The sequence below is a fragment of the Manis pentadactyla genome, chromosome 14 (genome assembly GCF_030020395.1).
Source record: "Manis pentadactyla isolate mManPen7 chromosome 14, mManPen7.hap1, whole genome shotgun sequence".
Taxonomy (NCBI): domain Eukaryota; kingdom Metazoa; phylum Chordata; class Mammalia; order Pholidota; family Manidae; genus Manis; species Manis pentadactyla.
In genome coordinates this window covers 65,812,269-65,826,255 of record NC_080032.1, presented here as the reverse complement: position 1 = coordinate 65,826,255, position 13,987 = coordinate 65,812,269, and the positions used below count along the sequence as shown (strand labels likewise).

At 41.0% G+C, this 13,987-nt stretch overlaps 2 protein-coding genes across 3 annotated transcripts in view; one reads left to right on the top strand and one right to left on the bottom strand.

The window, feature by feature from the left end:
- RIMKLB (ribosomal modification protein rimK like family member B) overlaps nucleotides 1–13,987 on the bottom strand; it is a 156,598-nt gene that overhangs the window by 131,389 nt on the left and 11,222 nt on the right. Inside the window, exon 2 of one of the 2 annotated variants that reach the window (XM_057492305.1) lies at nucleotides 7,000–7,059. The exons of the other annotated variant lie outside the window; for it this stretch is intronic. The gene's annotated coding sequence lies outside the window, so the exon portion shown is untranslated. The remainder of the gene's footprint in view (nucleotides 1–6,999; nucleotides 7,060–13,987) is intronic. 2 annotated transcript variants of the gene reach the window in all.
- AICDA (activation induced cytidine deaminase) lies at nucleotides 2,056–13,034 on the top strand. The gene is made up of 5 exons (XM_036909920.2): nucleotides 2,056–2,465; nucleotides 6,924–7,071; nucleotides 8,778–9,048; nucleotides 9,330–9,445; nucleotides 9,801–13,034. The coding sequence occupies exons 1-5, from the start codon at nucleotides 2,458–2,460 to the stop codon at nucleotides 9,852–9,854; spliced, it is 597 nt and encodes a 198-aa protein (XP_036765815.1). The 5' UTR covers nucleotides 2,056–2,457; the 3' UTR covers nucleotides 9,855–13,034.

Sequence of the window (13,987 nt, the reverse complement as noted above, 5' to 3'; positions counted from 1 at the left end):
AGTGACCGTGAGCAAAACCCCAGGGCACACCAGAGACACGGTCCCCACCGGCAGCTTTCCTAGATATGATTCCTGTGTATTCAAAATGCTTCACACAATCCTAGCCACATAAGCACTCAAAACTATTAGCTGCTATTTGAATAAAACCACTTCAGAAATTGCCCTTCACGTCCTAGAATTGATGGGGTGAGGAAAGAAAGGATAAGAAAAGTAGGGAAGTCAAAACTCCTACAGTTTATAAAGGGTGTGATTAGAGAGTTTGAGTCAGGATATGGAATGTTAAGAGGAAGCAGAAAATCCGTCCTTTCTTCCATAACCTAACCAAGGAATCTTAGATGGAGGAGGGAGCTAAAAGGTTGTCTATTACCATCACCCAACAGGAGTGCTTTTGCTGATGCATAGGCCAGACAGGTCTCTCTATGCGATGTGCACTTTTCTTTCATAGCAAACATCACTGTCTTACCTATATATTAACATGCTCTGTTACTTGATTCACGTCTTTCCCATGTGAGTTTAAGTTACATGAAGGTCTTATTGATTCATTCAACAATGTTCACTCTGTTACTAACTCCAACATTGTACAAGGGATATCACCGGGGGAAGAAGACAAAAATCCCTCCTCTCATAGACCTAACACTCAGTGAGGAACATAGCAGTGTATTTTAAGTGATAATATTAAAGAGACATATAAGTTAGGGAAAGGGGAAAGGAAATGTCAGAATGGTGAATGTAGTGGAAATTTTAGAGGTTACTGGGAAAGGCCCCAGCTACCAGGGAGTGCTTGAGTAAAAGACAAAATAAATAAGGATCCAAGCCATAACATTACACAGGGAACAAGCATTCCAGGCAGAGGCAGGTGCGAGTGTTCTTTGCGTAGGCAAGGGGAAGGGTCGAAGGTGACGAGGTCAGAGAGGTGAAGCAGGGGCAGATGGTAGAGGGTCTTGTGAGCCTTGTAAGGGTGTTGGCTATCGGTGAGAGGAAGAAGAGCCATGGAGCTTTGACAGAGGAGTGACACAGCCTAAAATGCTCGGAGAGGGTTGGTGTGACAGCAGAGTGGGGAGCAGACTGACTGAAGAAGGTTGGAGGCAGGAGGGCCAGCCGGGAAGCTGGACGCAGTGATCCAGGCGGCCCGGGCCTGGAGGTGCTGGCCAGTGATCAGTTCCTGGTTGTATTCAGTAAGCAGAATTAACAGGATTTACTAAGGGGCTGGGCATGGGATTTAAAAAGGAAGGGAGCACTCAAGGAAGACTGCCCATATCAGTTCTGACAGGGTAGATGACATGGAAGAAGGCTGGTCATGTGTTGGGACAGGAAGCATGTGCTCCGTTTTAGCCATTTTTGAGATGCCCATCAGACATCCAGTGGAGATGCTGAGGCAGAAGTTGGACACATTTGCCTTGAGCTCAAGGGAGAGTTCCAAGCTGGAACAATAGATTTGGGAATCATTGACGGTAAGCCTTGAGGTGGGGAGAGAGCTGGGACCTTAGCTGCTTTGCTCACCATTGTACCCCCAGCACCCAGCACAGTTTCTATCATGCAGTAGGTATTAGGTTTCTGTTGAATGAATAAATAGAATGCATATGGACTGAGGTAGGAGGGAGAAGCAAAGTCCTTAACAGACCATGTTGTATGAGGACAGGAACTTAAGCCTCCTATTTGAAAAGCTCGACCTGTTTTCCAAGTTCAAAGCAGTCATTTTTATGCTGATTCTTTCTCATGAAATGAACATTTTATTGTTTGGGATGACACTGCTTCTGACTTCAAATTACTATCTCACAAAAATTACTTTTTGGCATAGTCATCATCTAGTCTTCTAGCAATCTTATAATGCAATCAGGAAGACCAAAAAAAAACACTAAAAATCAGTGGTTTGAGAGGCAAAAGTTCTATGTCCTAAGTCTATATGACTGAGTTTACATACTCAGCCACAAAGCAAGAGCAGTTAGTCCTGGTCTCCACTGAGATTGAGACAGTGTAATTAAATAAAGGAATAGATGCTTTCAGCTCATGGAACAGAAGATGCTATTTAAATGAACACAACATTATGATGTTGCTTTTTAAATTACAGATGTTATTTGTCACCCTGATGGCAGTTTACAAAGTGTCTACTGCTACAGCCTCCTGATTTCTGGTACCTGTGGAGCATGAACTGAATCTTCAGAGATGCAGCCCAAGAGGAACCTATAACATTAAGCAGAGTGGCCCCCAGTCATCTTACCCATGTGACTCTGCCTATGACAACCCCGCCCATCTTCACTGGACCCAAACAGGAGGAAGGCTGTTGGGGTACCTGGTGGTGGTGATGCAGTGAGGGGAGGAGCCCAAAAGGGTAAAAGCTCAAATTTGAATGTGTGGTGCTGATGCATTGCCAGACAGTGAGGCAGCCGTGCTCAAGGCAGGCACCTTTCCTTGACCTAAGACTTTCAGGGAGCTAAGAAAGACACTCTGGATTCCACCATGGACAGGTAAAGCTGGCTCCTCAGGGCTGGCTGCACTCACTTTTCTTTCAGAACAAGTCTGAGTAATGAGATTGGTGACTCTCTCTTGCCTAGCACTCTCTGACTCATGAGATCTGCTTGCTCAATATGCATACTTATTTTTCTGAACCTGTCTCATCTTCTGTTCAGATCGTACACCATCTCTGCCTAATTTTCTCTTTCTTTCTTTCCCATAGTCAAAAGGACTTGCATGCACCTTGTCCTGAGACATGTCCTGCAGTGAGAACTAATTTTTGGTAATATTAACACAGCAAATGTTTAGAGACTTGAATCATGAAATATAACAGCAATACTATACTGTATTAAAAGAGTAGTGGTAACTGTAACAATGTAAATACTCAACTATAAATGCTCTTGAAAATAATTTAGTTAATAGTAAAGAAATTATATTCTTTAATGCTAATATTTAAAATTAACTGTGGGAAATTCACCATGATTATGTCTGCTATAAGGAGAAAAATTCAGTCAAGGAAGTTTTTCAATGTTACAAATCCAACTGTTAAGCAGTTAATGGCATTTTTTACTATTTATCTAGTCTCTTCATTTCTTCAGACATGGCTTAATTTACTCCTCACATGTGATTCTTTAAGATTTTCACAATGTCTTCACATGTGTTTATGACAATCTAGAACTTATCCTATTTCTATTTTTATGATTACTACAAATATAAGACAATCGTACTCAGTCCATATGCTTTATCTCAATTCTTTTGCAAAGAATTTACGACGTTAAGATTTTAGTGGTATATTAAGTGTTCTGAAGAAAGTTTTCATGAGGGCATAAATGTCAAATGTCTGCTCAGCTTACAATAAGATTTTGAAAACTAATCTGAAGTGTTAAGTCACAGGTAAAGGGTCCGGTGGGATAAATGTGTTTAATGAAATGCAAATCAGTGGTAAAACCAGTAGCTGCAATTCAGAGAAAGACGAGAAAGAGAGATGAAATTCAACAGGAGAGGAAGAGAAATATTATTGTTAAGGAAAATAATACCTGCAGAGCACATTAGTGATAAAGCATAAGGCAGGAGAGGACTTTGTCACAATCATTTTTAACCCGTTTGTCTCTGGTTTGCATTGCTGGGGACACAGCAAGAGTTCTGCGTCAGGGAGCACAGCTGGCACCGCAGCTGGCAGGCAGCCTGCCGGCTGAAAAACTGCCTCTGCAAAGTCCTTCATTCAGAAGAGAAACCGCGAGAACAGGGTACTGGGAACTGAGTTGAAAGGAAGTAATGGATCAAGTCAGTTAACAGGTCACAATCAGGCAATTCACTTCCCCATGACTGCTAACATCTGACAGAAATAGGAAAGGACTGCTGGCTTTTCATGTAGGGCAGGAGGTGAAAGTCTGTCTGAATTCCTTCCCCTATGTCATCTCTTTTTCTATACTTCCAGAATATGCTTTCTTTCTCCTTGAAAGAGGTCCCTGCCATACCCGCTGTGGTGCATGATATAGTTAATTTATTTTATATTATATATTTATTCATATATATTAATATAGTTCTTATATTTCCCCCATCTCCACACCCTTTCTCATGCATACAGTCCAGGAGGGAAAGTTAAATATTAAAGAATATATTGGTAAGAGATGATGCTTAATCCGGTTAAAACTGATGAGTCCCGAAGAGAATTTTTTCTTCAGTATTTATTAAGCACCTGTTAAGTATTCAACTTATACATGCTAAAGACTAGTATATGCTAATTATGTACCAATAATAATAGTAATGGTGGTGTTGCTATGGTGATTATTACCATAATAAGTTATCATCTTAAAGTTAATTATTACTAAATCTTTATTAGCACCCATTTTGGATTCCTGCCAAATAAATATCCATTTTAAATTCTAAAATAATGACTGTTAACTTTTATATTGTTTGATATAGTGTGTATACGAGTGATAAATCTAGTTCTCTGTCTCAGGATTTAAAGTGTTTAAGCTTCCTGTGTGTGAAGTGAGACATCTGAAGTGAGAAAGCTATAAAAAGCTCTTGTCCTTACTTATCTACCTAAGAAGGTTGACGTTTGGATACTTCACTTTTAAATTCAGGACCTATCACATATATAAAATTATTAAAATATAAATTTGCATCATTAAGTCCACACACGGCTGGGACATAAACATTCGTAGAAGCTTTTCATGATAGCCCCAAAGGGGAAGCAATCAAAATGCCCATCAACAGGTGAGTGAATACATGAAATGTGCTGTGTTCATGCAACAGAATGTTACTTTCATACAACACCGTGAATGAATTTCAAAGTCATTATCCTAAGTGAAAATCAGACACAAAGGAAAAGATAATGTATGATTTGCATGAAATTCTATAAAGTGAATAGTAATTTGTAGTTACAGAAGGCAGATCAGTGGTTGGAGAGAGGAGAAAAATTGAAAATGTGGATGAGGAAACCTTGGGAGAGGGTGTACTCTGCAAATGTTCTGTATCCTGACAATGGTAGTAGTTTTGGGTGTTTACATCTGCCAGTATTCATAGAATTTGTACAATTTTAAGTGAGCAAAGTATGTAAATTATACCTAAATGTTAAAAAAAAAGGTGAAGAAGTTTCAATTCTCTTCTTAGCAAAACCATATTCAAATCCTTGACTAGGTCTTTACTTTTCCAGTTTCTTTGTACTTCTGCTCAGTGCCAGTAGGAGGCAGCATTATCTCCACAAATCGGATTGAATGCATTTCTAATGAAAGGGACAAAAGCACGTTCCTTGCAATTCTGAGTGGTACCATTAGGTGGCAGCATTATCTCTATATTGGGTGAATACATTTCTAGACAAGACCAGGGCCACCACTATCAGTGCTTTGGTATCAACCACACTGTATAGCTTGTGATAACGTTCACAACTGCAAAGAAACTTGGGTTAGTAGAGACTATTTCCACAATCCAATTCATGACATGCAAGACACTGCTGGGGTTTGGAAAAAAAGAGCAGTTTCTGCATGTGAACAACATAGCATAATATTTAGATTATACTACTGGGATAAAAAGCAGCTGAACACAAAATTACAGATGAAAAGAGCATAATCAAAATCTTGTCAATATATGCCTATAGAAAGACTAGAAGGAAAATCCTAAGAATCTTAACAGTAATTGTCATTAGACACTATGTCTAATTACTAGGCACTGATATTCTAATTTTAACATTAATTAACATTAAAAAATTTTAAACTTTCTACATTTTTGTAGTATTCAAGCTGGCAATAGTCAAGTAGTGCTCTTATATGTTAAAAAATATTACTCATAAAGTAACACTTTCTGCCTCATAACACAGAAAGTCTAACTGGGGAGAAAGATGTCAACAATCAACTGGCAACAAAGGATGAGTGCTTTGCTAGGGATATTCTGGCGAATAGGAAAGTACAGGAAGGGCTTTTGCTGCAGTACTTGTTCGATTTTGCTTAGAAATTTTGGGATCGTGCTGGCGAGAGAGGTCTCACAAGAAGAGTTGAAACTGTGTTTAGGCTTTGAAAGATGTGCAAGTTTTGCCCTGTGGAAAAAGGCAGGGGAGAATTCGGTGGGAGGAAGTGCATCATCAGCAGGGTGACTGAAGAGAAGGCTGAAGGAAAGGAGACAAGCATCAGGGCTCTGCGGCTTGGGGGGCCTGAAGTGGTGGGAAATGAGGCTGAAATGTAGACAGATGTCCAAATGGAAAAGCTAGCCTAAGTACCACAATCAAGAGTTTGGAGTTTATCTGGTGGATAGAAGAGACTTGGTAGGGGTTTCTCCAGCATGGGAATGACAGAGCACACCTGGGTTTCTGTGAGATCGTGCAGGTGCAGCTCAGAGAAATGTTACATCGGAGGGCCTGAAGGCTGAAACTAGAACAGATCAGGTGAAAGATGAGGGCTTGGACTGAAGCGGAGCACAGAGAATAGAGCAGGTAGAAATTCAAGAACTATTTGGAGGTTTGAATCAATAAATTTGATCATTAATTAAATATGAGCAGTGAAGGAGAAGAATTAAAGACAATCCCAAGCTTTTAGCCTGGTTTCCTGAAATGGGAACGAGAGGGGAGGCAGGACAGGCAGACAGGGCCGTTTAGGAAGACTGGGCCATGTTGAGTCGGAAGTACATATTGGACACTTAGGTCGAGTCCAGAGGGGAAACCAGAAAACATAATGATGGGGCTGAGGAACAAGTTTGTAATTCCAAGTGCTCAGCATCCAGATGACAGCTGGGAAGGAGTCTGTACAGCTTTGGGGTTCTTGCTGTGTCCCAGCTGGTCTTATGTAAGCATGAAAGGGGATTTGTAATGGATTCCAAGCTTAGTAGTTCACAGCGAAGGTATCCAGCAAAGGAAGTAAGAGCATCTTCTCTGGTTTGGTCCAAGTAATTACAGATTTTTTAAAGCTGAAGGAAAGCCAGGGGTGACCAATCAATGAGCTGTCTTCCAGTTCATTTCTCCCTCCTCTCATCCACAGCCTCCTGATGAAGCAGAGGAAGTTTCTTTACCATTTCAAAAACGTCCGCTGGGCTAAGGGTCGCCATGAGACCTACCTGTGCTACGTGGTGAAGCGGAGAGATAGCGCCACCTCCTTCTCACTGGATTTCGGTCACCTTCGAAACAAGGTATCAATTAATATTTGCTTCCCAGGCAGTTAAAAGCTAAACTGCGGGCACTTTTATAGCCACGTAATGATGGTATTGCATTCAGCCTGTTTTGAATTTATGTCTTCACTAGGTTCCTCAAGTCTTTTATTTCTTTTTCACATGTCCATGAAACCGTAATAGATATGTCCTAAAGAATGTCACTCCATGCCTTCCCAGGTCATGCTGGGCATATTAATGCCACACTCTGCTTCAATGCCAGGAACAGCTGCCCTCAAACTTTCCTCCCCTTTCCCCAGTGTCCAAGTTACCTTTGAGACTAAGGAAGAAATCAACGGTAAGAGCCTTTTGATTTGGAGGAATACTAGCAGCGCATGCAAGCAAAATTTTAGATGTGAAAAACAAACTATGTCTTCAGAATTTTTGAAAATTAAGAAAAATTTGGGAAGAATTAATAATGACCCAATTCTGTTCAACAAATGCTTTCTATTCCCTCCATAAATCATAGACCAGTGGGTACAGTCAGTATGGTGAACCCCAGAAAACTGGGGGGAGCCTCAGTTAGTTGACTAATTAAATCAACCTCTCAGCAGCTAGAAGATCAGAGAATTACATTCTCAAGAGATAACTGGTGCATTGAGTCCCCTATACAGAATTTTATTGTTGTTAACAACCATTTGATCAATAAATATAAGAAATGCCCTCTCAAAAAAAAAAAGAGATAACTGTACATAAGCTTCCACCAAGGAATATTTCTTCTCTCATTACATGGGATGACATCTGGTCTTCACATTTGACATTCCACCCACGAACCCATGGGTGGAATGACATTGTCTGGCTCCTTGCTTAAGTGTTTTACTATTCAACTGTTTTTGCCTTCATCTGTATTGTGTTAATTACCTCACTGCAATTGTTTCATGTTCTAATCTCTTACCTATTTGGTGAGATGACACCTTCTAGCTCTGGAAGGCTTTGCTGCTGCCAGCCCTTTACTTCTCTCCTTTAATCCTCACAACACCAACCCATTTTACTGAGGAGGAATTAAAAGATCCAAGAGTTGGGTAACTTGTCTAAATCATATGAGTCACCACCATCGGGTAATGATGCCAGAAAATGAAACTGAGGTCTTCAGATGCTGGGACTAATGACTGTTCTACAGTTCTAAGGACTTGCTATGTCTCTCATGTTGCGATCTTTACAATCACAGAGATGATACATGAGCAGACACATTATTTAATTGCTTTTGGCTGTGCTATTACCTGTCCCACCACACCCACCTGCTGGCCTCACCATCTCTCTTTCCTCTCCCAGTCCTTCCAACTATAAATTTCCACACCTCCACCTAGTGGTGCAGTGTATTTCCACAATGCTATGTGACAAGCACTTCCAAGCCCTTTTCCTCCTCAAAGGCACAAGAAGTAACTTCACAACCACAGCTTAACCTCTTCTTAGTGTTCTCCTACCTGGTGCACACCCAGCTCCTTTCATCCTCTCCATTCCACAGAAAATCCACTCCACCCCGCAGGGCCCAGGGTGCAGAGGGTCCTGGCTCACGCTTACTCTGTGCTCTTTGGGGCAACTGCTTAACCTTCCTGTAACCTAAGGACAAAATTGCAGACACCCTAAAAATATCACTGGGGGAGGAAGATGGATGAACGGCTGTAAAAGCCACGGGCTCCACAGCAGAAGTGGGGGAACCTCAGCAGGGTGCTCTGCTCTCTCCGCAGTCGGGGTGCCACGTGGAACTGCTCTTCCTGCGCTACATCTCCGACTGGGACCTGGACCCTGGCCGGTGCTACCGCGTCACTTGGTTCACCTCTTGGAGCCCCTGCTACGACTGTGCCCGGCACGTGGCCGATTTTCTGAAAGGGAACCCCAATCTCAGTTTGAGGATCTTCACCGCGCGCCTCTACTTCTGCGAGGACCACAAGGCTGAGCCCGAGGGGCTGCGGCGGCTGCACCGCGCAGGGGTCCAGATCGCCATCATGACCTTCAAAGGTGCCCAGGGGGCCTTTCCGCGCTGCCTCGGGGCCGCCCTCATTCGGGAGGGCAGGTCAGGCTGAGAACAGTCGGGGGGCAAGCGCAGGGGGGACACGGTCCCAGGGCACCCGCTCTGCTCTGGAGCCGAAGTTACCAGCTAGAACTGAAGAGAAAGAAGCAATGGCTCGGGCACGGGGCTTTGGGGCAAAACGGGAATGAAAGGGGACGGTAGTTTTCTTTCTTTACTCTTGATTTGGGAAATGAACTATCTTCTACCCCTTCCCCCTCTCTTTTTAAAGATTATTTTTATTGCTGGAATACTTTTGTGGAAAATCGGGAAAGAACTTTCAAAGCCTGGGAGGGGCTGCATGAAAATTCCATCCGTCTGTCCAGACAGCTTCGACGCATCCTTTTGGTAAGAGACTTTCTCTGCTTATCATTTTCTTCCTCTCTCCACCGTCATGTTTACCTGGGGCTATGAGTATTTTCCTTCCTTTTATTTCTTACATTTTCATGTATGTGTGCCTGTGTGAATCACTCTCAATTTTCCGTTCTCGTTGTTGACATCTCTCCTCCTGGAGTGCCTTCCCTTTGTTTCACAATTTGGAGCACTCTACTCAGACTTCTCCCCCTTCCCAGGTCACTGGGGTCTTTTTTCTGTTACCCGCCCCTCAGGATTGTTTCCCCCCTGCTTCCTACTCCCTTCCAACTCTCTTTCTTCCGAAAATGTTACAAAGTCATCCACTCCGCTTATTTCTCTTTGCCTGCAGCCCCTGTATGAGGTTGATGACTTACGAGATGCATTTCGTACCTTGGGACTCTGATACCAACCTCCAAGAATGTCACATACAATGAAATACCTCTGAAGATAGTGGGTACAAGGACAATCCTTCAAGAATTCTGTTTTTCTTCAACTCTCACTTTCTTAGAGTTTAGAGAAAAATACTCGTATGTATGACTTACAAAAAAAACGTCTTGAAAATGGAGAAGGAACGGGGCCCACCGAGGGGATGATGCAATAGGTGCAGTTTTTAATGCCACAGCGTCCCCTACTGGGCAACGACAGGACTGCGGGGAGCGAGAGCGTCCGTAGGACTTCTAGGCCGCGGGGAACGCAGAGGTAAACCCTTAAAAGCATGCTGAGGTCCGAATGTGTTTATAACCAGTGTCCTTTATCATTTAATTCACTCTGAGTTATCAGTGATATTAGTGATAGGCTTTTCTACTCTTTTCCTTTGGGGTTCACTTCCAAGTGAACAAACTTCCATCCAGCCATGATCGACAGAACCTGAGAGAATCTGGGTGATTGTAACCCCCAACTATCTCTTCAAAGCATTAATCCAAGCATATGTTGTATGTTTTAATTGTCTGCGGCATGTTTTCATGTTTGTATATAAGAGGATTTGTTCTGGATATGAAATATGCATGTCACCTTCAGGCTATTTTAAAACAGGATCTTAAAATGAATATGAGGACTGTGAGGAAGACACTCAAAAAGTGAGTTGATGCCTAGAGTAAAATCTGGAAACATTCTTTTTAAAGTCCTTGATTTAGAAACCACAGCCTCAAATGTCCTATATTAGTAAAGGCTTAGAAGGGAGATGCTTGGATGTTGAGAAGAGAAAAAAAAATCTGTTCTCTCAGAGGGTCTTTTAACGTCAACAGTGTGGAACAGGTCAAGATTTTCTACCTTTTGTATATATGTGACACCCCTCTCAGTAAATGTTCACTATATAAGGTGTGACAGAAGAGAATAATATTTGGGAGGAAAGGATGGCAGAGCATTGCAAGGAAACAGTGTTTTTTATCCAGCAAGATGTAAGGAGCCAACATGGCAGGAGAGCATCTATTTGTCCCTACAACTGTCCTCGACTGTGAGAATATTCAGAATAATCCTATCACTGCTCAGGTGTTACTTAGCAACCCTTGCAATGCGGATAAACAGATCCCTCAGGACAAGTTGAATGCCATGCACAATTGTACTGTTTTAACCTTACTGTACATAAGTCTGTGAATGAGTTAAATATGGGTGCTGGGACCAGTGAATAGAAGAATAATCTGTCAACAAATTGTGCTGGATGACTGGACATCCATATACAAAAGAACGAATTTGGGCCTTACCACATTCAATAGGCAAATGTGAACTCAAATTTTATCAAATGACTAAATGTAAGAATTTAAACTATAAAACCCATAGAAGGAAACAGGTGGAAAACTTCATGACCTTGGATATGACAACAGTCTCTTAAATATAACACCAAAAGCACAAGCAACAAAAGAAAAAACAAATCAAGAAATTAGAATTCAAAACTGGAAACTTTTGTGCATCAAAGGACAACAGTAATAAAATGAAAAGACAGCTCACAGAATGGGAGACAATATTTACAAATAATATATCTGATAAGAGGCTAATATCCAGAATATACAAAGAACTCTTACCACTCATCACAAAAGACAATCTAATCTAAAAGTGGCCAAAAGACTTGAATAGACATTTCTCCAAAGAAGATTTACAAATTATTAATAAGTACATGGCAAGATGCTCAACATCCTTAGTCATTAGGGAAAGCAAATCAAAACCCCAGTGAGGTATCGCTCATACCTACTAGGATGACTCTAAACTAAAAAAAATAGTTAACAATTACTGGTAAGGATGTGGAGAAGTTGTAACCTTCATATATCGGTGGGTAGAAATGTAAAATTGTGCAGCTGCTATGAAAAAATTTGGTGGTTCCTCAAAAGTTCAATACAGGATAAGTATCATCTAGCAATTCCACACTTAGGTCTATACCCAAGAGAATTAAAAACACATTAAAACAAAAACATGTATGCAGATATTCATAATAGCCCCAAAGTGGAAACCCCCATCAATTGATAAATGGATGTATATCCATGCAGTGGTATTTTATTCTGTCATAAAGAGGAATGAAGTATTAATACCTACTACAAAAGGATGAACCTTGAAAACATTGTGCTAAATCAAAGAAACCAGACACAAGATGCCATGTAAGATATGATTCCATTTATATGAAATGTCCAGATTAGGTAAATCCATACAGACAAAAAGATTAATGATTGTAGGGGCTAGAGGGAAAAGGGAAATGTAAGTAACTTAGTGGGTATGAAGTTTCTTTTTGAGGTAATGAAAATTGGAAATTTAGTAGCGGTGATGGTTGCAAAACATTGTGACTGTACTAAAAAAAAAACACTGAACTGTATACTTTCAAATGGTTAAAATTTGCATTTATGTGTAAATTTATCAGTGAATTTATGAATGTGAATTTTATGTTATCTGTATTTTGTCTCAGTTTTTTAAAAAGTCTGTGTGACTTTGGAGTCAGGCAAAACTGAATCTGAGTTCTGGTTCCATGTGACACTGGACAAGGTATTTAACCTAAGCCTTACTTTCCCATCTGTAAAATGGATATGATAATGTTAACTTTTCACATATTTTGGTAAGTGTTAAATTAGAAGATAACACAAAACTGGTATTTCTTAGTGCATGTCATTGATCATTGCCATCTTTTCTGTTCGAAAGACAAAATCTAGAAATCACTCCTGACAACCCCCTCTGCCCACACATCCAGTCCTGTAGACTTTGTGTGCTAAAAATATCTTGAATTCCTTTACTTTTATGCATCTCCTCCACTAGCACCTGAAAGAAGACAACAGCAATAAACAAAACTGACCTGGCACTCACAACCAGGCCATATTATTTTCCTGTTGGATATAAAATCTCATATTATACCAGCTTCAGACAGGATTAGTCTAGGACCTGATCAAGAGAGAAAGCAAAGCCACTTCATAATTTGTCTGAGGCCCGCACAAAATACCAGTCATCCACTCTACTGGCTGAAAGGAATGACTGCTGCCTCTTCACCAGTTACGACTTTGTCCTTGTTCTAGCCAGCCTTCCCTAAGGACTTATGGACACCTGCAATAAAATGAGTTGTAAGAAATACATATTTGGTCATTTAGATGACCAAATACATATTTCCCAGTTATATGTGGTCTTCATTCACAGTTCTGAAAACACTTCAGAGCCTTAAAATGAAATGGGTGTCTTGTCGTGTTAATGACAGAATTTTGGACCCCACCCAAGGGCGGGTGCTTCTCTGTGGGAGAAAGAGAGATAAGCTCCTCCCAGGGGTTCTTTTGAGGGCTTCACTGCACAGTCATGATTGACTAAGCCGTAGGTCGTTGGCTGATTCAACTTCCAGCCCCATCCCCATCTCCCGAACCTCTGCCCTTGGGTGGGTCTGAAAGCCTTCATTAACATGACAAGACGCCAGTTCACCTTTAAGGCTCTGGAGTATTTTCTGGAACTGTGGACAAAAGACCAAATATACCTGGGAAATATTTGACCAAATATGTACTTCTTGTAACTCATAATATCGTAACACCCATTCATAGAATTGACCCCACTCCTTCACAACAACCAGTCTAAAGTAAATCCCCATTTTCTGAGACCATCTCCCAAATCACCAAAGTCCAAATTCTATAACTGAATTTACAGCCATGAAGTGTCTTGGTAAAAGAGACACCCTCTTCCTGAGACATTTCGTGGCTCATGGGCCCCTGTGATGCGTATTCTCACTGCAGAAGTAAAACCCACTGGTTCAAGTCGTGTCCCTTGCAGTCTTTAGCTCGAGGCCATTGACACACCTTAGTTGGTGCTATTAGCATCCCAGTCTATTGCAATAGTTACAGTATTCACTAATTCCTACTACATTTTACTGATAATTATGCCTTGGCAGTAGTGATAAGGTTGTTTTCTGTTTTTTTTAATTATTATTATTAAGGTACCATTGATATATAATCTTATGAAGGTTTCACATGAGCAACATTGTGGTTACTACATTCATCCATATTAAATGATAAGGTTGTTTTTAAGAAAATTTCATGAGAAATAAATTCTGAATCAGTTAATCATGCATTCATTCTTCCTACTATTTAT

What these genes read in the sequence shown, in the direction of transcription:
- AICDA (XM_036909920.2), top strand. An exon ending in TCGGTCACCTTCGAAACAAG is followed by an intron (nt 7,072 to 8,777) that starts GTATCAATTAAT and finishes CTCTCTCCGCAG; the next exon opens with TCGGGGTGCCACGTGGAACT. An exon ending in AGCTTCGACGCATCCTTTTG is followed by an intron (nt 9,446 to 9,800) that starts GTAAGAGACTTT and finishes CTTTGCCTGCAG; the next exon opens with CCCCTGTATGAGGTTGATGA.